Source organism: Pleurodeles waltl, chromosome 4_1 (genome assembly GCF_031143425.1).
Source record: "Pleurodeles waltl isolate 20211129_DDA chromosome 4_1, aPleWal1.hap1.20221129, whole genome shotgun sequence".
In the NCBI taxonomy this organism is placed as follows: domain Eukaryota; kingdom Metazoa; phylum Chordata; class Amphibia; order Caudata; family Salamandridae; genus Pleurodeles; species Pleurodeles waltl.
In genome coordinates this window covers 726,639,144-726,660,863 of record NC_090442.1, presented here as the reverse complement: position 1 = coordinate 726,660,863, position 21,720 = coordinate 726,639,144, and the positions used below count along the sequence as shown (strand labels likewise).

At 41.3% G+C, this 21,720-nt stretch overlaps 1 protein-coding gene across 2 annotated transcripts in view; it reads left to right on the top strand.

Moving 5' to 3' along the window:
- The window catches only part of PLXNA4 (plexin A4), an 845,630-nt gene that overhangs the window by 631,449 nt on the left and 192,461 nt on the right, over positions 1-21,720 (top strand). For both annotated transcript variants that reach the window (XM_069229312.1, XM_069229313.1), the window contains exons 13-14: positions 12,122-12,273; positions 14,592-14,709. In XM_069229312.1, coding sequence (XP_069085413.1) covers positions 12,122-12,273; positions 14,592-14,709 — 270 coding nt within the window. The remainder of the gene's footprint in view (positions 1-12,121; positions 12,274-14,591; positions 14,710-21,720) is intronic.

The following is a 21,720-nucleotide window of genomic DNA, read 5'->3' as shown; positions in this document are numbered from 1 at the left end:
CTTCTCAACCTATAGGTCCCAACCTATAAGAGGGCCGCGTTTTATAAGTGACATATCTACATGCATATCCGTCCCCTGGTTTGCTCTGGTGAGGTTAAAGAGCCTCCAAGTGCAGGTCATTAACCTGCCTGTGGAGCAGCTGCCAGGGTGTGAGGCAACAGGTTTATTCTGCTTGTGCACTATTTCAGGGATTATTCTCTTAGTATATGCATTGTTGGTTCTAGCTATGCAGCCTTGTTAAACTACGCTAGGCACATCCATGCGTTCCGCATTCCCCAGCAGTGGGTACAAACTCTTTGGCATCCTCTTGCTAAATGTCTGGCTTCTGTCCCCCTGCAGTGGTGCCGAGGGGAATATGTGGCACAGGGAGCTACAAAGAAGAACAATTGTATTCACCCTACCACAAATCTTGTCTGCAGTATCCGGAGAAAGGAGGCGCCTGCTCTCTGGTGCCCCACCTTTAATAAATGTGCCTGGCTTCTCCTCATTTAGACCTGTGTCCCTTCAACAAAGGCTAGTCAACTGAGAAGGTTTGGTGTAATACAGGAGGGGAAATATTTCTGCAAACTCCAAAACATATTCTTGTTGTGTGAGAACCATAATAAAGTATGTTTTCTTCATTCATGTGTCACACAGGCCACACCCATTGATATAAATCAGTGTGTTAACCTTTATTGCTTTTGGAGGGAGGTTCAGTTTCTTTGTGAAATATAGACGAGAAACCTCCTGTCCTGCACTGTTGCTTCTATATTTACATAGTTTGTCATCCCTAGTTGGTCTGCCTCTGTCAGTTTAATATGCATCTTCCCCAGACACACTTTGCATGCATCCATCACTCATTACTGTACCAGTCCACGGCAATAAACCGCCCATCACTCCCTGAAAAGGAATTAAATAGCTGAATAGTTTTGCCACAAGACGCTGGTCAATAGAGGACTTTAATTTAGTTCACCAGTGAGGGTACAACAAGCTACATACTATGACCGATGCTTGGTATCCCACAATAGCAATCAGATCTTGTCACCATTTCTCCCTCCAACCTGTGCATACTCCATTCCATAACCTTTAAACAAAATATCTCAGAAAGAGCAATGTAGTGCAGTAACTTGCTAACTGGACTATGATAACAAAATACCATAAATAGGCCAGCAGAACTGCATAAAGCTGCCAACTTTCTGTAAACCATAAACTGCATCCCTATCTGTCACATTTAAATATCCATCACACAACTAAGCACTGCCTCCCATAACTACTCATCAGTGGTCCTCACATACAACATGAAAACTCTACCCACATAGGATCAAAAACAAAGACAATACCCTTCCTTTCACACACCCTACACTGCATAGCATTCTGCACATGTATGCAGGTGCTTCAGCATCCCACAGTATGCGCTGTATGAATGTTCGAATACGATACAACAAAATAAATCTACAAAATAAAAGTAGACAGGTGAAGTCCTGTAGAATCACTGCCCAATTCTATTGCCTCCAAGTTTAGAGCAGGGTGACAGTGTGCCACATTGCCTGTTTTGCAGACAATAACATGAGGCACAGAGACATTTCTAAGATATGGCGAATTAACCCAAGGCAAAGTTTGTGACAAGTAATTAATTCCAAAGAACTAATGAGAAAGGTTATTAGTTTGAACCAATTCTAAAACCAATTTGTTTGAAAAACAATTAGATTAAACTAGCAAGAAATCCAGAAAAAACATTAAAAAAATTAACACCCTTCAGTTTTCAAATTAATTCTCACAGTAGGGAAGGAGGATGAGCAGTGAGCAAGTGGGGAGGGGTAAGGACAAGGGTATGTAGTAATTGTGGGGTAAGGGGGGCACAAACATCTCCATATGTTAACAATATCACAGATTTGAGCAAAATGTGTGTTTTATAAATGATTTCCACCTAACTGAACTTTCATTATATAGCAGAGTTTCCATCTAATTGTTTTCAAGCATTTTTTATTTGAACGAGCTATAATGTGGATACAGTTTAATTAGACAATAAATGGATAATAGGCGATGTCACATTAGTAGCAGACATTTTGTATACCCAGGACAAAAATCACACCTCGTAATCTGTATTATTCTAACTCCTCTTACAACATAATAAACAAAGGCAGGGGTGCTGACCCACTACTGTTCTTTAGCCATGAATAATGCATCAGCATCATTCTAAGAATACTGAACAATTGTGGAACGCCCATGCCCCCGGCCCCTGGAAAACTGTGTACAGACAATTCAATTTATATTAATTGAAGATAGGGAAGTGTCAGAAGAACTGAAATGGTATTCTTTGGACAGTGGAGCTCAGTGCGACTGCTACTAGTTGGTGCCCCCTCCACCACCAGAGTAATGGATCCCTTCCTTGAAAACTATTGTGCGACATAAACCCTTCTCAAATTCAAAGTGTACATTGACTCTCATCTCATCTTCAGAAAGAACATAGCTTGTCTCCATTTAGAAAATTTGCTGAAGGACGTTTTGTTGTCAGGATATTTAAATAGCATTGCAAAGCTATTGTATGCTAGGGGATTATGTAGCTATAAGGGGACATTTGATGCGTGTAGATTCCTCCTATTCCAAAATAGCTTCTTTTTTTTTTTTTTTTTTTTTTTTTAGCTATGTGCCTTATTGGCATTGGTGTACTCACCATAATTAAAGAGTTCAGTGACCAAGATGTAGTTATTGAAGTTTATGAAAATGAGTTAAGAGCATTAAAAAATAGCTGGTCACATTTGTGTATTTTAAAGAGAGCTTCCAGCTCATTCTCATAAGATGCTAGTGCATTCACTTTGGAAAGCATTACTAAGCTGCATGAAGCTAGTGTCAATAACTGTTCAACACTGCTGACAAACCCTTTTTGACTTAGCATACGTGCTTGTTTCAAAGAAGATTATCTGCACCACCATACAGAGCATATAAAGTTTCTATTTTATCACTTCCTTGTTTCCCCGCCCCATTTAAAGATGCTGAAGCTTGAGTTTTTTGGGATCTGTTGAAGAACTGGATGGCCCAATTGTGGTCAGAATCTTTCCGGGATTTATCGAGAGGGTGCACCTCCAGTTTATGTTGAGTCCTCATGGACCCTAAAGATGCCCCTTTTTGTTGTGGGGTAATGAAAGTCATTGGTACCTGGTGTGCTAAGCTGGTGTGGAGACCAAATTGACCATGGAATACCCTTATGTTTTATTACAAGTACTTTACTGCAGCTATTTCGCTAGAGGAGTTAAATACACTATTTCAAGATGGTAAATAGGTTAGAAAAATGCTATTCTCATTTTCTGGATAAAATAGAGATTCTAGTACTGTGTGAAACATGGACTCTCATCAACACTGAAATGTTGACCTGTCTCCAGAACCTACAATGGCTTTATGTCACAAAATCGAAGTCATTAATATCAACCTACAGAAATATTGAAATATTAACTCCACCATATTGACTACTACCCTATTGTCAATGTAAGTACACATAAAGAACTGTAGATTTACTATCCTTCAACTCAACATCTAGATACATTAACAATGTAGTGACAGTTACATATTATGTATTGTACATATTACAGGTCGAAATTTCGACAGCAGTGTAGTGACTCAACTCCAGCATCTCTGACACTTTAAATACATATTACAAACCAGTGAGCACAACATAACGGGATGCCCTTTTTTTGTAAAACCTTTCTTGCAAGGGCATCAGAAACCATTGAGAATGAAGTGGATCACAGTTGGAAGTCATATACACCGAAATGTTCTTTCCCACTTTTTAACACACACCACGTCCTACACATCTGCCCCTATTGCTGTGAAAAAGGGGCAGATGCAAATCACTGACATTACATCCCTGTGCCTAAAGAAAACCTTGCGCTACCATTTTAGTGCACTGATTCTCTAGGCCTCTGAGACCTTACAAATCATTGCAATTTTGCTCTTATAAAATATTCTGATTGCCTGATGCACTTGTTAGCAGCCCTTGGAAGATCTTTTTTTTTCTCAAGCATTAGCATGGCAGTAATCTCAAGTGGCTGGATATATATTGCAGCTAATGGTGTGTCTGCAGCAGCCAGCAGGCACTCCCTGGCCTCGAGCCAAGGCGATATTGGCCATGAGAGAGGGCGGGAGAAGCAGAAAGAGACTGAGAAAAAAGAGGCAGAGAAGGGATAGATGGAGACAGAAGAGAAAGATATCAGATTCGGTTATTTGCAGGCTCCCTCTGAAGTGCCCCCGCTTTGTGAAATTAGAGGACCATAAACGAGCTTGAGTGCAAAATGATTTTTAAAGATGACAGGCCGAGTAGGAAGAAAACACGGATGTTAGCATCAACGACAGGCATTGATGGTGGTGTGCTGATAGCGACTTGTGGAATAGATGGCAAGCTGGAATTTTAGGACTTTGCTATTCTTGAAATCCCCCCTTTGGGAGTCATAGACACTTGGCGGCAGCACCTGCCATTGTACTGAAGCTCAGCTGGAGGCTTGGCTCTGCTCACCAGAGGGCACTTCCACAATAAGGTAAAGACTGCACCGAAGGCATGATGGACCAACGCAGATTTAATTCCCCACTGATACCGACATGCATTATTTAAGATGGAGCTGACCGCGACTTGATCCAAGGAGGAGAAAAACATGACATTAAATGCAAACGTAGTCATAGTTCACCTTTTTAATGTTTAATGGGTATAAGCTGACCCTTCCTGGATTATTGCTCCTATGAAAACAGTCCTTCTCTTGGGAATCGTTCCCTCAGGCTTATTTCAGCCAAAATCCAGGTCTCACTCAAGGGGGTTATGTGTTCTTGTTTTCAAACAGCCCCATTGCTTACAATATAAATAGAGTGGGCTTCGGGTCTACCCTTTCAACCATTAGCTTTATCGACTACCCTATTTCAGACATTGGCTGGAAACTTTGTTTATGGTGTCTTGGTTCAGATCAGTGGAATATGTATTCCTCGCCTAATGCTATTGGCTGTTCAGGTGTTTCCCCTCTCCTTCAATGCATGCATTGCTTGTATTGAACAACATGAGAGACCACTTTACAGCTTTAGCCTGAACAGTCTGCTTTTTCTATCTCCACCTCGTGTGCTTCGCCTAATTTGCTAACTTTGCATGAGTTAACACATCAAATCTGGACCTGTTGGCTACGTCAATGCTTGTTTTTAAAGTGTTCCCTGTCTCTGAGCTGCCCTTAGTGTGGCGGGGTTGTCCATTCAGTTACTAGCATTGTACTGTAGTTGTATTTATATGACACTTTGCACTTCTCATGAGGCACTGACACACCTTGGCAGTAGAGTAGTGCTTTAATCCATAGATTGTGCTTAGATGGAAGGCTGCGAGTGTGCAGTATGGCCTGAATGGGAAGTGTTGCAGTGTCATGTAGGATGACGTAATGGATGCACTTATAATGTCATATGTTGCTGGACCGATTTTTTGTAGCTGAATAAAGAGGATTGTGAGGTAGATGTTCATGTGGTGATAGCTACTATCCTTGTGTGGAAATTTGCTTTCATCCACTTGCCCGTCCCAATGCCCATCTGTCCGTTTTCAGTTCAAGCATTTGTCAGGTCCTTTGGACTGTTACATTACCACATCTGACCTGCCAGGTTACTAGCCAATCCTCTGGTGGAACCACCTAAATGACATGTCCCCTTATAGCCTTTACGAGCCACCACGTAGCAGCTCAAAGAGCAGCAGGTGAACTGAAGAGGGGAGATACAAGACATAAGGGAAGAAGGCGGGGCAGGAACTGTAGAAAGAGGGCATAGGGCAGAAGGAATGAGCCAAACATACTGTTATGCCTATGGTTGCCTGTATTGCACTTATGGAACACAAAAACCACCTCATGGTGCTGATATCTGTTAAAGCATGACTTGTGAAGACAGTTCAATGCAACAATAGCTACTGCTTTTATAATTTAGTCTTGGGTTTCCTTGCACTCTGTCCTCGCCTTTACAGTCTTAGAGCATAAGTGGCAACTTATTTTCCAAAAACACATAAACTGAAGATATAATACACAATCATAATAAACCCACTATCTATACCTTGGTGCACACATCTTTCCCTTACACTTACCCTCTTGTTCATTATACTATTGTTTCAGAATGTTCTTTTACCTATATTTCCTTCATACGCTTTAAATACCTCTGCTGCGCTTTCTCCATTCCACCTTTTGTTATCCAACGCTGTCATAAAATTCTCTCTGAATCCAGTGCCACCATTGCTTCTCCATAATTTCAGTGGATGACACTTAATCAACTAAAATGTAATACTGAAAAGACAGGGGTGCTCAGTTTCAGGCATAATTTTACTCTTAACTTAGAGGTTCAGTGGCCCACTGGGGTACAATCACCAGATACACAGGCAGACTCTACCTGGACTTAACCTGGCAATTAAATTTGACAACAAATTGACTTTTCATAATCAAATTATCTCTTTAGTTGGTGTTTGCTTTGGGATTCTATGCATGACAAAAATGTCTTATATTTCTTGTCTGTTCCAACTAGAATTACTGTCTTATTGGTGCTAGTTATATCCAGGCTGGACCATGCCAATGCTCTTTATGCGGGTCTGCCCAAGTACCTGTTGCACAAACTTCATACTGTGCAGAATGCTGTGGCTAGGATGGCTCTTGGTCTTCCTAGCCAAGAACACATTACTATGCATCTATGCAGTCTGCATTGGTTTCCGGTGGAAAAACGGATTCCCTTCAAGTCCTCTTAGTTAATGTATAGAGTGCCCCAACTCTCAGGACCTGAGTATTTAATGGCCAGGATTCCATATTATTGTCTAAGTAGAAGTTTCTGGTCCTTCAATAGCTTTCTGGCAAGGATTCCTAGAGTTCACCTGGCTAAGGCTGTTGGTCGCCTTTTCACTTACTTGGCCCTTCGTTGTTGGAATAATGTTCCTCTGAAACTGCAGCAGTTACAGGATGAAGCCTCCTTTAAGAAAAAACTCAAGACTTGTCTTTTCTAACAGTAAACTCTTCAGTCTGTTTTCCTTGACTAGTCATGTAGCGCCGGAAAACTCTTCGAGTAGCCGTGTGCTTTATACTTTTTTTTTTTTTTTTTTTTACAGTATATAATCCCTAGCCCCATCCCCACTCGCAACTTAACCAAATTTATACACTACCCATTTTTTCATCATATTTCTTGTCATATTCTCTTTGCCACATCTTATCTCTAGCGGCATTAGAAGCTTTCTTCATTACCTCTTCCTGTTGCCTTCAATTTTTCATCCCAGTGGCCATGTTTGTATACTTACTCTTCTGCCTCTCCTGCTCTCAATTTAACTCACAGCAATCAAGATATTAGGAGTTGTCCTATACTATCCCCGCATGCTCCTCACTGCCCTAATACATCTAAGAGCCCTTTGATCGCACATTGAACAAATTCAATAATCAGTCTGTTAAATCTATCCACTAACCCATTTACTTGTGAGTGAAACAGTGATGTCCTATAGTGGGCTTTACCACATGTTTTGAAAACCTGAGTTTGCACCTTATGTAAACTATTGTCTGTTATCAATTACAATCACAGTTGAAAAGGATTTCTTGGCAAAACCTCTTTGAAAACATTGTTTTAGGCTCTGACATAAACTACATGTTCACTCAATAGATAATCAATAATCATTATCACCTACCTTAACCTATTAGAGAAAACATTGCATTGACCTAAGAAATCTTCTCCATTTGTTTCCTACTGTGCCCGCAAAAGTCAAAGACTACAACTGTGTTTCCTCATCAATAGTACCTTATTGCTTTAAAAAACATATACTGAAATTCCTGAGATGTTCCATTCCTCCACATTCCTGTCCATGCCAGGACTTCAGAATTCCTCTCTCATCATCTTTTTTAAGAGGGGTGACTAGATGATCTTTTCTAGTCTTGCCATGCACGTGTCACCCCTCAACTATATCCCATTCTCTTCAGACAGTTTATCTGCTACTTTGTAAAGTCTTTGTTGCAATACTTCCAAAATGTTCTCCCTATCCCATTCTGACACCACCATCCTCGTAACCCTTTAAAAAAAGTAGATCCTCTTCAGTAGCCATATCCCAGTCTTCCTTTGCTCCATATTTCAGAAAATCCTATCACCATTCAGTTTTCAGACACTCCACTACTTTCTCATTGCCCTTATTCTTCTCCTTTGTATTAGCTTCCACCAGATGATGTGACAATCACCTTGCACATTCCTCCCCATGAACTAACTATACTCTGCATGAAAACGGAATTCCAGCAACATGGTTGTCAGTCCTAACTACCGAGCTGTAGCTCTATTTATCCTTTCATCACCCAAATGCCGACCAGTGGCCTATGATCGGTCCTTAAAACCAATGGTTTCCTCATATAAAAGATATTTAAACCTATTTACACTTCGTACACCTGCTAGCATTTCATTTTAATTCACAGGTTATCACCTTTCAGCTCCCCTCAACATCTTAGATACAACCCCAGTACAATATTCCTTGACAACCTTGACAATATTCCTTGACATTCTTGTGCCAACACAGCTCCCAAATCACAAGCAGGACATCCAAGATAAGAAATCTTCAATTTACCTCCCTTCAAAACAACTCTGGCTTTCTGCGTTCACAATAAATGCATTTCTTTTTTCAGTAGTGATATGAAACACTCGTTTTGATGCAAAGTCCTGAAAAAATCTGGTATAAAGTTAACATATATAGATATTAATGAGACCAACTGTTCTCGGTTCATTGGTCCAGGACACATGACGATCCTTTCTACCCACAAAGGTCTCGGCCTCTCACCTTCCTTTGAAATTACCTGGATTTTCTACCTTAACTCTAAATACACATGTAACTCCCACATCAACCAATCAGCTTCTTCAATACTTATGGCCATCCTTGTCGTCAATATTTTGCTGATGAGTAACAGGACGAGTTATTGAAATGAGACACAAAGAACACAGCTCAAAGAAAGAGCAACTACCATTCCACAGAACGCTCATGCTACACACATGCGCGTATATTCTGTAACACACACCCAGTTTAGAGCAGAACAGACACGTGCACCAGTGTTTTAAGTGTCAATAACAGACGCCCTCTGACATGGAAGTAAAATGTGGAAAACTACCTTAAGATAATGCATTACTTTTCTGAAAGGAGTCATCTTTCCCACCTTGGTCACTTGCATTGCGCTTTCTCTACTTAATCCTGCACTGTGAGATCAGACTACTGTTAGTTCTTGTAGTGTGTGTTTTCAAGCATGTACTGACATTGTTGCTCCAGTTTTTGGCAGATATTTAGATATTTGTACGATTTCAAGATTCGAGGAATCATGATTCCCCCCTTAAACGTCCTTTCCCTCTCATCATTTGGCTCCTTTGACATCATGTTGCGTTTCCATGGAAATAGCGTGGTCCAGGCACCAGCATCAGAGCACACATTTAGAAGTGATGGGGGAAACAGAAGACTGTCTGTGAAGGAACGGCTTTGTGCTGTCAGCCCATTCATCTACAGAACAAAAGACAATTCCAGCATCGCTTTACTGGGCGCACCCATGTGACTACTATAATACATATTTTCAGCACTTGCTCAGGAAGAGTAATATTTGCCCTAAGACAGAAAAATAAATAATTTGGAAAAAAAATGGAAAAAGGTACAGGGTAAAACTATGTTTTTGACATCTGCGTAATTAGCTGCACACTTGTACCACAGCAATGCATGCTTGAAATAAAACATCTCGTAGCTATCAGCTCAACTACAGAGTTTATTTATCACATAAGGATGAAAAGCTGGTTCAGCCAAACTGGAATTGGGGTGTGAAAGCTACGAATAATCCATTCAGAGGGTGTGTTAGTCCCCATAACTATCTTGCCAATCATCTCCGCTTCTAAACAAAACTCATCAAGTGGGTTCATCAACATATTTAAAACAAACTCACCCAGATCAGACATCATCTATTAACTAAATATCTATTTAATCCTTTACAGTATTCGTCTTCCATTAAAGTGACTTTTCCCGTCTAGGCTTTATTAGTCACAAACAGACTTCATTCGGTTGAGAAGTCACCTTCATCCAACAACTGTTTGGGAAGAGACTTCTTCTTCCACAAATCTGCCTCATTCACTCTCGATAGCTTGAATCCCTTTCCACAAATACTCTTTGCCCAGATTAGTCTTCATCTTCTACAAACCAAACTTTTCCGGGGAAGGTTCAGTCATTTGTAAATCATCCTCATCCGCAGGACTCCTCTACAAACTTTCAAGAACACACTTCCTTCCGAAACACGTTTTTTAAACAGGAACAGCACAATACATTTAGAGTACTAGCACGGTTGGTATAAGAAAATACATACTCGTAGGGACGACATTAATAGCCTATAAAATATGTATTTTATTAGTGAACAGAACTGTAGCTGTGAATAAAGAGTTACTTTGCATTGAGGGGTTCCAAGAGATGAGGATTCCAAATAGACCTAAGAGAGATAACGAGAGTGGAACTAGCTTTGCCAGCAATGTACATCAAGACACAAGATGAAAAACTCAATTTAACTGCTTTGAAATGACCCCTAATGCCTCCCTGTAAGGTGATGCCACAGACCCGTCAGTAGAGACAATTCATGGTGCAGCCATGAATAGTATTGCCTTACACTTTTTCAGCTACATTACCCCCCTAAATATATTTAGTGCCACTCCACTGTCCCTGCCACTCTCAGCAACACCACTGCCCTGACCAATTATTTAAAAAAATATGAATACTGTAGTTTTAAGACACCCCTTTGACACTTTTTGCAACAGCCCCTTCCCCCCACCAGAATATTAAAATGGAAACTGGCCTTCCACTCTACCTTACCACCCACAGTGGCACCCTCCCACCCACCAAACATAGAACAATACAAAACAGACAAGTTTGTTTATTCATTCATTCATTGTCTCAAAGTCCCACCAGTGGTGTCAGGAAGATTCTGTACCCTGTGCTTATTCCCTTGTTATCAGGCTCCAGGAAGTGCGCTTTGCGGTTACGTCTCTTAACATAAGCAGCCTACATTTTGGACTGTCTGATCTTTTCACCTGCAGCCTGTAATGGACCCTGGTATCAACTAGTCGTTTGTGCCTGCATTAAAGGATATAGTAGTCACCATGTTGTAATGTATGGTGTGCTTTGAAGCAGGGGCGGCTCCCCCACAGTGGCGGATTAGCGTCGCCCCCCTGTCTGAGCCAGCAGATGAAAAAAAAACAATAGCTTACTATTGTTTTATTTTTCAGCATTTTGCAACTGCTGGCCCAGCCAGCAGAGTGTACAGTGAGGGGCGGGGCTGAGCCAAAGGAGGTGGGCGGTGGGGGGAGTGCAATAAGTGTGCATGTGGGTTTGGCTGGCCGTTTGAGGCCAGCCAAACCCACATGCGCACTTAGGTTTCTCCAACCTGGCTGTATACACAGCCGGGCAGGAAAAACAGCACAGACCCCAGGCTTGACCTATCGTGACACTGCTTACATGCTATGTTTAGCAGAGAAGCAAAGATAACTTCCTTGAAGAGAGGGAATTGTTTACCACCATGGTAGGCCTATCGCCAACTTACTTATAAATTGTATGTGGCTGGTAAATTGTGAACATTTGTGACTCAGACATGGAGTTCACAAGCTAAATCATTTAGTAAAGGGAGGTTGCGTATAGACACTTATTGGGGCCTAGAGTACATTGTTCACCAATAGGGAGCAGAATCTATGGGCACAATGTTATCAAATAACAGTTCTGAACATTTAGTTAGGGTAACCATGTGCCCAGATGTGCTGAGGGCATCTTCTTGTATGAGGGAACAGAGGATTTACACTATCTTGACCAATGGATCCATAAAGCCTTCACAATCAAAGTATGGTATGCACTTGAGGCACCTGGTAATGGCCATGTCCTTTGGCATGACGAGTAGTCTAACCTGTGAAAGAAAGGGCTTGGTTATGATGGGCATTGAGGAAGAGAGACCCTTGTTAACCTCTTTATGATGATCAATAAAGTCACTTTAAACATGTCCTGGTCAATAAAATCTTATTTTTGCCTTGATTTGAAATATGTGAGTAATGCAATGCACTGGGTTTAGTGCATGGATTCTTTGTTGTATTAATCTTTACCACTCTACTTCATCTAATGGTTTTCCCCTGTATTTTGTTTCAGATCATCCCATTGACTGGCCCACGAGAAGGAGGGACAAGGGTCACCATTCGTGGACAAAACCTGGGTCTCGAGTTCAGAGAAATTAAGGATTATGTTAAGGTTGCTGAGGTCAATTGCACACCAGTTGCTGAGGAGTACATTCCTGCAGAACAGTAAGTGGGTGTGAGGTTTCTTATGACTTCATTCCATCTCATGTCACCACCATTGGCATATCTTGTGATTGTTTCTAGTTGTTTACTAAGCATATGGGAAATTCTAGAGCTCCAAATCTGCTAACAGTTTTCTTATTGTATTGATGAGTGATTTAGTCAGTGGACTAGAGCATGAGAGGTTGTAGGAAATCAAGATATGGATGATGCTGCAAGGCTAAATTCCTTCACAAGCTCCATCTCTAAGTGTTCAGAGTCAGTGAAACAAACAACTCAGCAATCATCTGCTCCTAACTACCCAACACAACCTTATGCACTTTGCAGCCATGACTTCCAAGTAAAGGAGTGTTGTTAGAATGTGACAAGCATTTCCTCATATCATACATTATTTTCCACTCATCAAACACACTCCTTTCTCATCATCAAGAACCAGGAAGTATAGAAAGAAAACACTGTCAAACAGAACCTTCCATATACCTTGCAGTATTCATGATCATAATGGGAAAATTTCAACAAAGATAATACTATATGCAGTTTAGGAAAGGAAGTACAGAAACCCCCTTAGGCAAACAGGGGTAAAGAGTAATCAAATGGGTTATTGTGATAATGGGAACTAGAGAAACAATTTACCACCAGTAATGTCAACCAAGTAGCTGGTACAACGCGCACGGATACAAAATATCGAAGGGGTTGTCTGACAATATTTCATGGTTCATTCTCTCATGTTTCTCTTGTTCCCACATTTCTTTATCTCACTATATCTATCTCTTTTCTATTCTCTTTATTATCTTAATTCCACTCCCTTTTCTGTTTTTTATGTTTTTCATACCGCTTTCCCACTGTCAGTATCTCTATGTATGTATCTGCCCTTATAATTCTCTCATCTCATTCTCCCCTCTCTACCTCCCAAATCTCCCCGCCTCCTGTCCTCACTTTACAATTCCTTTTTATGTTGCTTTTGCATTTTTCCTCTTTCTCTTAACCCTACTTCTTCTCTCTTTTTTCTCTTTCACTTTATTTTTCTTCTGCTTCGAACTGTTTTTTACTCCCTCTCTCTCCTCTCTTATGTTTCTCTACCTACACCTTTCTCACTTTTGCTTTCCCTGTCCATAACCCTGCTTTCTCTTTCTTTCTACCCTTCTTTCTTTGTCTTTATTCTTGCCCCATTCTCTCTTTTCCTCTTTTTTTGATCTCCGTCTCTCTCCCTTTCTTCTGGTCTTTCTCAATTGCTATCTTTTTTCAAGACTATATCTGTCTTTATTTTTTTCTCTCTCTCTTTCTCCCTCTTTCCATGCCTCTCTTTCTCATTCTTCCCATCTTTCTCTCTCTCCTTCGTGCTTGGACTCCCTCTACCTACCTTTATACCCGATGTAGTAGAGCCAGGCTCCCTTTGTTCTGCTCTTGTTAGTTAAATAACTTTAAAATGGTACAAACATCTGCTTAAGTATTTTTTGATCCAGAGGAAGACCAGAATACGGGGCTTCTTATGAAAGCTATGATCTGCAACGATACAATATGGTCCAATCACAAGAAAGCCCCTGAAATATGTTCCCTAGGGTCATGTTCTTGTTAAGCAGAATGCAGCATTTCCCCTTTCACAATGGCATTTTCCTTTTTCTTTCTGTTGGACACTAGTTTTGTGCGTTGGTGGCTCATGGGTGCCAGCAGCTGTAGGAGCTCAGGTGTCCAGCCATGGAGACGTTTCATCTGTACATGATCTCCTTGCCGGCGGGCAGCCAACGGCCTGGGACTGCAGTACTATGAACGGGCCGTGTCTGAGACACGAGACCTAGGGTTTTTGACAATTCTGTGTTCTTCCTTTGGACGATCTCCCAGTTATGTGTGTGTCTGTGAATAAATGAGCATTGTACATGGGACTGGGATTATCATGAGGATCCCAAATTGTTCTGTGTCAGATGTGAGATGGCTCAGCTGTTTCTTTGCATCCTGGTGCCTTTAGGCCTGGAAAAGGACATTTACGGATTCCAGAATGCAAAGGAAATCTAGTATTATGAGACAAATAATAATACGAGACATATTGACATATCTCCACATTTCAAAGTAGAATAGCCACTCATGGGAGATTGGTGTTGGTTAATTAAAGGCCAATGGATGTCCAATCCTATAAGAACCTTTGATACTCTCTTCTTGACAAAGCAGATATATATTCGCGCAGACTTCGGCAGGTGTGACAGCTTTTGTTTGTTAATTTAAAATGAGATAAGCGTTGTCCAAGGTGTCATTTCATGGCAAATCCCAAAGGTATGAACTTGCCCCATCATGGCGTCCTCTTATACCGCCATCTCTGTTTTGTACTACAGGATAGTCTGTGAGATGGGGGAGGCCAAGCTGAGCCAGTATGCTGGATTCGTGGACGTCTGCGTGGGCGACTGCAGACCCGAGTTTAAGGCCAGATCCTCTCAGCTCTACTACTTTGTGGTAAGTGTGATGGTACCTGCCCATGTCATGCACAACGTGGTTTGTATCGACTGGATGGTTGTCATGTCATGACCATTCTTAATATATACCCAACAATCCATGACTCCTTCATATGTTTTGTAAAATGCCTTTCTTACCCCCAAGGACGGAGGGGTTACATTTCTGGACAGTTTCTTTGGGTTTTTTACAATTTCATACAAAAGTAATCATTCTGTTGCGCATCTCATTAAAAGTTCTTGGTATTATGATACATAAAAGAGGAAGTGAATTATCGATAAAATGATCCTGCAAAAAAAATGGAACCAAGTACTTTACCAGACTATAGCACGTGCTTAAAATGTCTGGTCTTTTCTGAATGAGGAGTTTAAGTTTTGGCTATGGCTTTGTTTGCATTCCTGTCCAAACTGGGGATTCTTGGGAACAATTTAATAGTTAATAATTAGTGCGGTTGATAGGGTCACTTCAATCAAGCACCCATGAAGAAACAAATTATGTGGCAGGGATGGCTAAATTAGACCGCTATAAAAGGCAAGCTCTGCAGCACTGCACAATCTGTGTATTTTGCTCTTTTTCATTTTTACACATATTCCTACTAAATGGGCAAAAGTGTCACCTCGTCAGTACCAGTTTAAAAGCTGAATACAGCAATCAGTAGCCGAAAGGTGACCGCTTACCCCAGTGAAAGGGTCTGTCACTGTGTGGGACTATGTGTGGTGCTTTCTTATTGCTCTGTATTGCGTTGTCTCTTTGAGATAGAAACACATTTTGGGTTTAAATGTCCGATTTATGCAGCAAATGGCAAGCTCGTGAAATCCCTGTTTGTACGGGAAAACGTTGCAACACAGAATTGTATGTTTTTAGTGGCGGTGGTTAAAGATATACAACTGTATATTATTAGTAGTGGTACGTTACTTCACACTGCGAGAAAATCATGAATATTTAATTGTTCCTATTCTAATATCCAATTGTTACTTTGTCAGAGATGTAAAAAAACCTTAATACGTACATAAACTACTGAAATACGTTTCCTGCAATACGTGGTTTTATTTGTGTCACATGTAACTCATTGGTCGCATATTCTTAACTTTCCTTTCATTCAGGAAGACGGGATCTTTTTGACATCCCTTAGCCAAGTTCTCCACACCAGGTTCCTTGTTCTTCCAGAAAGTGCTGACAAAGCAGAAAGTGACACGTGTCGTGCTTAATTTTTCAACTGCAGGGAATAACACATGGTCTGCCCATCTCCTCAGGGTTGGAGCATCCACTTCTAAAAGTTGTTGGAGTTACCAATGTAACAGTAGAGAAACTCCATAGTTGGAGGGAAGATGTATTAAACACAATTCAGAAGCAACATCCTCACCTAGAAGCCTACACGGTTTCTGTAGCATGTGCTGCTGAACATTTACAAACAAACGGAAAGGACCAATTGTTAGGAGTGGCCCTTCCTGGTTTGAATGTTTCTGCGATTTGAGAAATTTGAAACAGAAAGGAAATTAATTACACACAGTCACTCACTGCACTCTAGCTCAACTTTGAACCCCAGAGACTCGCTCTAGAACATACTCACTCCTACAATCACATCTCGCTGCAGTCACTCACTTGCCCATTTACTGAAGTTACAGCAGCTCTCACTCAGTCGATCTCAGAGCCCACTCATTCACCACAATCTCTCATTCATCGACTCAACTGTATAGAGGGGATGTACTCTCTGCCGATTCGGAGAGTAGTAACAATCTGACTCACTGAGTCCCACACTCACTCTTAGACTATACACCCAAGCACTCTTCCTTTCACACATTACCTCAGCAGTTCATCGCCCTTTCATTAACACCCTCCGTACTCAGTCACTTACCGCACTCACTTTCTGCAATCGTCTAACGCTACATCTCGTTGATCTTTGGGTAATGCCCCGTTCCCTTCCATGCTGTTCATCATGGACACGTTTTATAAATAAGCGTAAACTTAATTAAATTAAATAAACACTGTCAGCCCTAAACCTGATGCTCACTGCTGTCAGAGGGTTAAGAGGCGGTGTGCAGCCGGCCTGTGTCTGCTGAATTGCGTGGGTGGCACCACATGAGATCAATGGAACAAATCATTTATAATTAAAACCAGACGTAGACACAGGATGTCACGTCGCCGTGGGGAGAGCTTGCATAATCCCTGGGTGACCTTCAAACATGGCCGCCACCTTGACATGCATCACAAATCCCTTTAACAGAGTCCTCCGAGCACAGACATATTCTTAAGGACAGCAGAGAAAAAAATATTTTCATTTAAGGAGAACAAACAACTTCTCGCACTTCTTCTCTATCTGTTACAGCAAAGAGCTGTGAATGCCATGCCTTTGGCAGGGTCGGCTCGAGTGAAAGCTTGCACATGCGCATAACAGAAGCTTGCTTTATGGGACGAGTTGTCCGGTTAGATTAGTCAACCTTTTTTCAACATACCTACAATTGAAAGCATCCTCTTTGTTCTAGGGTTTGATAATGTTTTGTTTTTTCCAACCTGGGTACAGCCAAGAAACTCTAGAAGACCACACTTCTGCCTCTGATCGTATTTGTAATGTATAAGTCAGGAGAAAATATTTAAACTGAGCAGCATTTGGGCAGAAGTATATTTGATTTAAGAATAGTACAATTTTAATTACCAGGATCATAAGCTTATATTTCTCCCTCCCACTCTACCTTTTCACACTTACAAATTTCATCAACCAAAGGTTTGCATTCAGGATTCTGCTACCAGCTCCATTTCCTTATGCCTCGCTTATTAGACAGCTTTATAGAAGGTTTCCTTTCAGTGAACATAATCAGCACAGCATCTCTGTGCAGGGATACTGCAAACAGCAGGTGCCTTATTGGCACATCTGATACCTTTCATTGTAAAGCAAAAACCTTTCACCTAATGGCTATATCTAAGTCCTGCGAGGGTGCAACGCAGCACAAACACTAGAGAGTCATACCTGAGGCCCACAGTGTCCTACAGAGAACAAGGACCTGAAGCTTGACATGGTTAAGCAGAGTTGTGATACCTAAAGGATAAATCTCGGGCCAGCAATGGTAATATCCCAGGCACATGGGGAATATAGCAAAGGCCTGTGAGCAAAGGCACACAAGAAGTTACGCCATTGTCTGAGAGCTATTGCACTCCACAGGTGAAGCTGCCATGGTAATGCCGAAAACAGATACCTACATTTTATAGCTGCGACATGAGAGGGCACTAGAGAGCACCTACACCTGAGATTTGTAAGGTAATGTAAAGCACAGGGAACTGAGGAATTTAAGCCAAGACTTTTCAGGTGGCACGTTGCACAGTTGACTGAGGGATATGCCTGACGTGTGCCTTATTCAGAGAAGGGGCTTGGGTCATCAGCCCGTCATGATTAGTACACATGGTCAGAATAGGTGAGCGGCATACATCGTTCATTTTCCATACATTATTTCCTTCATAGAAAGTGAGCATTAGTAGGAGTGTCCCGACCGGCCTCATGTGGATCAATGATGGTTCTACTCAGCAGCACTGGCAGCCTTTGCGTGTCAGAACCTAGAGCACGTGAAGTCTTTCAAGGCACGGCCCATTGTAGGCACTCCACCTAAATAACTCCAGCTTCTAGGATCAGCACAGGAAGAGGGGTGGAAACACACTGTTTATTTCATATTTTCACAGTGTCTCTTCTCATACTTTAGCTGACGTTGCTCTCATTGCTCTGGTAAATGTTTTTAACATGTCCATTTGTTTATCCACTGTTAGCCCATTAGTGGTGAGATGCTCGCATCTGCATTTGAAAGACTATCTCTGCTCTCTCACCTAGTGATCATGTTAAGGATTGATTGCCTACAAGAAAAAAGGCAGAAAGTCACGAACAAAATGTTATGTTGTGTTTCAGAAGTCTGTCCATTTGGCACAATGACATATAATTAGGGCCACTAGAATTATGTGGTAGGAAATGGTCAAATTATGCGACAGGGTTGAGGACATTACACTGCAAGAAAAGGCTAATTATGCCGCATGATGCAGCACATTTTGTAATAGTGTTACTTCATTATTTCATTTTTTTTTTTTAACTTGTAACCCTCTCTGGGCATTGGTTACACCTTATTAGTACTAGTTTGATACCCAAACATTGCCAAAAAGGTGATAAATCCAGGTTTGCAAACAGCCTCTCACTGTGCAGTAACAAGTGTTGCTGCTTTCTTAGTAACTTTTGACCCGTTTGAGCTAGGAGCAAATTTTTTTAAATAAATAAAATGATGCAGCAGATGAAGGATTATGTGAGAAATGCGGCAAATCTATAACTATGCGAAAATCGCCGCACTATCTCTTAATTCCAATGGCCTTGCATATAATCAGGGACTCTGGAATTATGTGATTTTGCTGCAGGAATGTTTCCAGCACAATCTTGTTTTTTTCTCATTTGTCACAAAATGCACCATTTGTTGTAAAATGCAAACAATTACCCAAAAAATAAATGTTGTTTCTAGTCTAAAGTTTATTAAACAAAAAACATTACATGTAATAGTGAGCACTGTCAGGTTCTTTGCAAAAAAATAACCAGTCACTTTTCAGTTGCTGATTGCTGAATTCTTCTGTTACACTGGTACTCATGATGCTACTTTGCCCAGATGGTTTTAATTGTTGCTAAAATGTAATAATAAAGAAATAACGCTGCCAAAGATTGTGCTGCAGTATGCCATTTCTAGCTGCATAAGTTTGTTAACCTTGTCATATAATTTGGTCCTCCACTACTTCACAATGTCAGTGGCCCATCATATAAATCATATGCCATTCCTGGATTTTTATATAGTTTTGCTTTGAATGCTCTCATAATGGGCGCAAAAACTCAGCAGAAAAGTGCCCCAATTGGCCTAAGTTGTTATGCATGACATTAAGCCACTTTTGGCTATACTTTAAAAAGTTTACAAACTCATCTATTCCACCTTCATGAAAAAACTGCTTGTTTTCCGCATTAAAACAAAAGTAAGCTGTTCTTAAATATTCTGTGAAGGCTCTCTCTTATTCACCTGATATTGTCAAACAAGCTTTGGTAATGTTAATCGTTTTTCCTTTTGTGAAGTGGAAAGTTTAATACAAACTTCACACCACAGCAAAAGTACAACAGAGGCAGCAGCACCCCCAAATTCCCTAACCTTCTCTAACACACAGAGTAAGTAAAAGACATGTCAGGGAGCCAGGAAGGCCATCTCATGGTCCTCAGCACATACAGAACAGGTGCAATGCAGGCAATTAACATGCTAAAAAGGGAATGAGAGGTGGTGAAGGGCTATTGCACTCTCTTTGTGAGCAGACATAAACATACAAGAAGTACCACGGTCCTAGAAGAAATAGCCAAATCTCCTATGTAATTACCATACATTTGTGTACTCACATAGGATGATGAATCCTGACCTCCCTAGAGTGGTATGCTTCATCAATGGGTTTCACATCCAACACTGGGAAGCATCAGGGCATACTGCAGTTCACTAATTGTACAGTTTCTTAATTATAGGTTCCCTTGCTTGGGCAAGGGTATGTCTTTCAACTTGATATGTGTATTCTCCCATTGTTAAATGCAGGCCTATATTAATCTTGTGTTTGGGTGAGCTGAACTATTCCTAATCTTAACTGGTGTTTACCCACCACAAGTTTCAAAACCTAAGGGTCATGCAAAAGAGGCTACTTACTTATCTGTCATCATGTCTTAACACGTGAATATTGCCCATATCAGGTCAGACACCCTTCCAGGACTACAGGTCTTGCACCAAATATTTTGAAGAATTGCCAGATTTATTGGGTATGTTATTCAAGTGCATTTAGTACATCCTTTGTTTTTTCATAAGATGGGACAACAGCAGTGGAAATAGTTGTGTTTGCTGCCAATTTAAATTGTGGTGCTGGAAGGTGGGGGAGGGTTAGGGGAATAATAATTTTAAAAAATGTAAAAAGAAAAAAAAATAACTGCCGCTCCCCGTCCCACTTCAGAGCTGCCTTGGTGCTCCTCTTCTCCCGTCAGTCACTGAGGCACAAAGCACAGGCTACCAATCCAGACTCTGCTCTCATGCTATACTAAACAAGAGAGAAGCCCCGGATTGGCCTGAGCGGACTGGTCTGATGCTTGCTCAAGCACAGGGAGCCTGGGCCATTTCTCCACCCGGCTGTGTAACACAGCTTGGTTGGAGAAATATAAGTGTGCATGTTGGTTTGGCTATCCAAAGAAGGCCAGCCAAACGACATGCACACTTATAGTGCCCACCACTCCTCATCCCTGCCATGGCCCGGTCTGGCCTGCCCTATATTCCATGGCTCAGTCGGACAGTAATAAATAAGTTTATAATAAAATTGTTTTATCATCATTTTATTTTACACTGACTGAATCTGAGTGGGGGGGGGGTGACGTTCCTCCGCTGCTACGGAGGAGCCACCCCTGCATAGAACAGGTATGCCTTTGGCAGAAACAGTGTAAGCTTCCATCCATCGAGGGACAGGTACAGCTAGAGCAGCACCAACGTAAGCTTCCCTTGTCACAGGACACCTAGAAATCAGGTAGGAGCCCTTCAAGCTCTGCTTCCTCTTAGATCAAGTACAGCATGGTAGTAGCAGAGCAAGCTTCCCTCGCTCTCTCTCATCACTCCATTTACATCCTACTGCTGTCATTCACATGTAGATTTGTTAAAGGCTGGGCCCTTGCTTGCTGTACCATCGTAGAGACTTTCCCTAGTCATGGTGTGCAAGGGGATTAAGAGAGCAACATGTGTCCACTCTTGCCTTTTAGAGAAAGGATGACACAAAAGCACACCAATATGCTGCTCTCTGCTGCTATTCTCTTCCCGTCATTGCTCCTTCTGTCTCTACATTCCCCTTGCTCTTTTAGATATTCTCTGTTCTCTCTCTCACATGCTATCCAGCTTTTACCTCTATCCATTCTGTCCCTTTCTACCTTTCCATTATTTCTAAGTATTTTGCCCTCACTCATGTGTACCTTTGTGTCTTTCATTGCTCTCTCTTCTTTGTTTA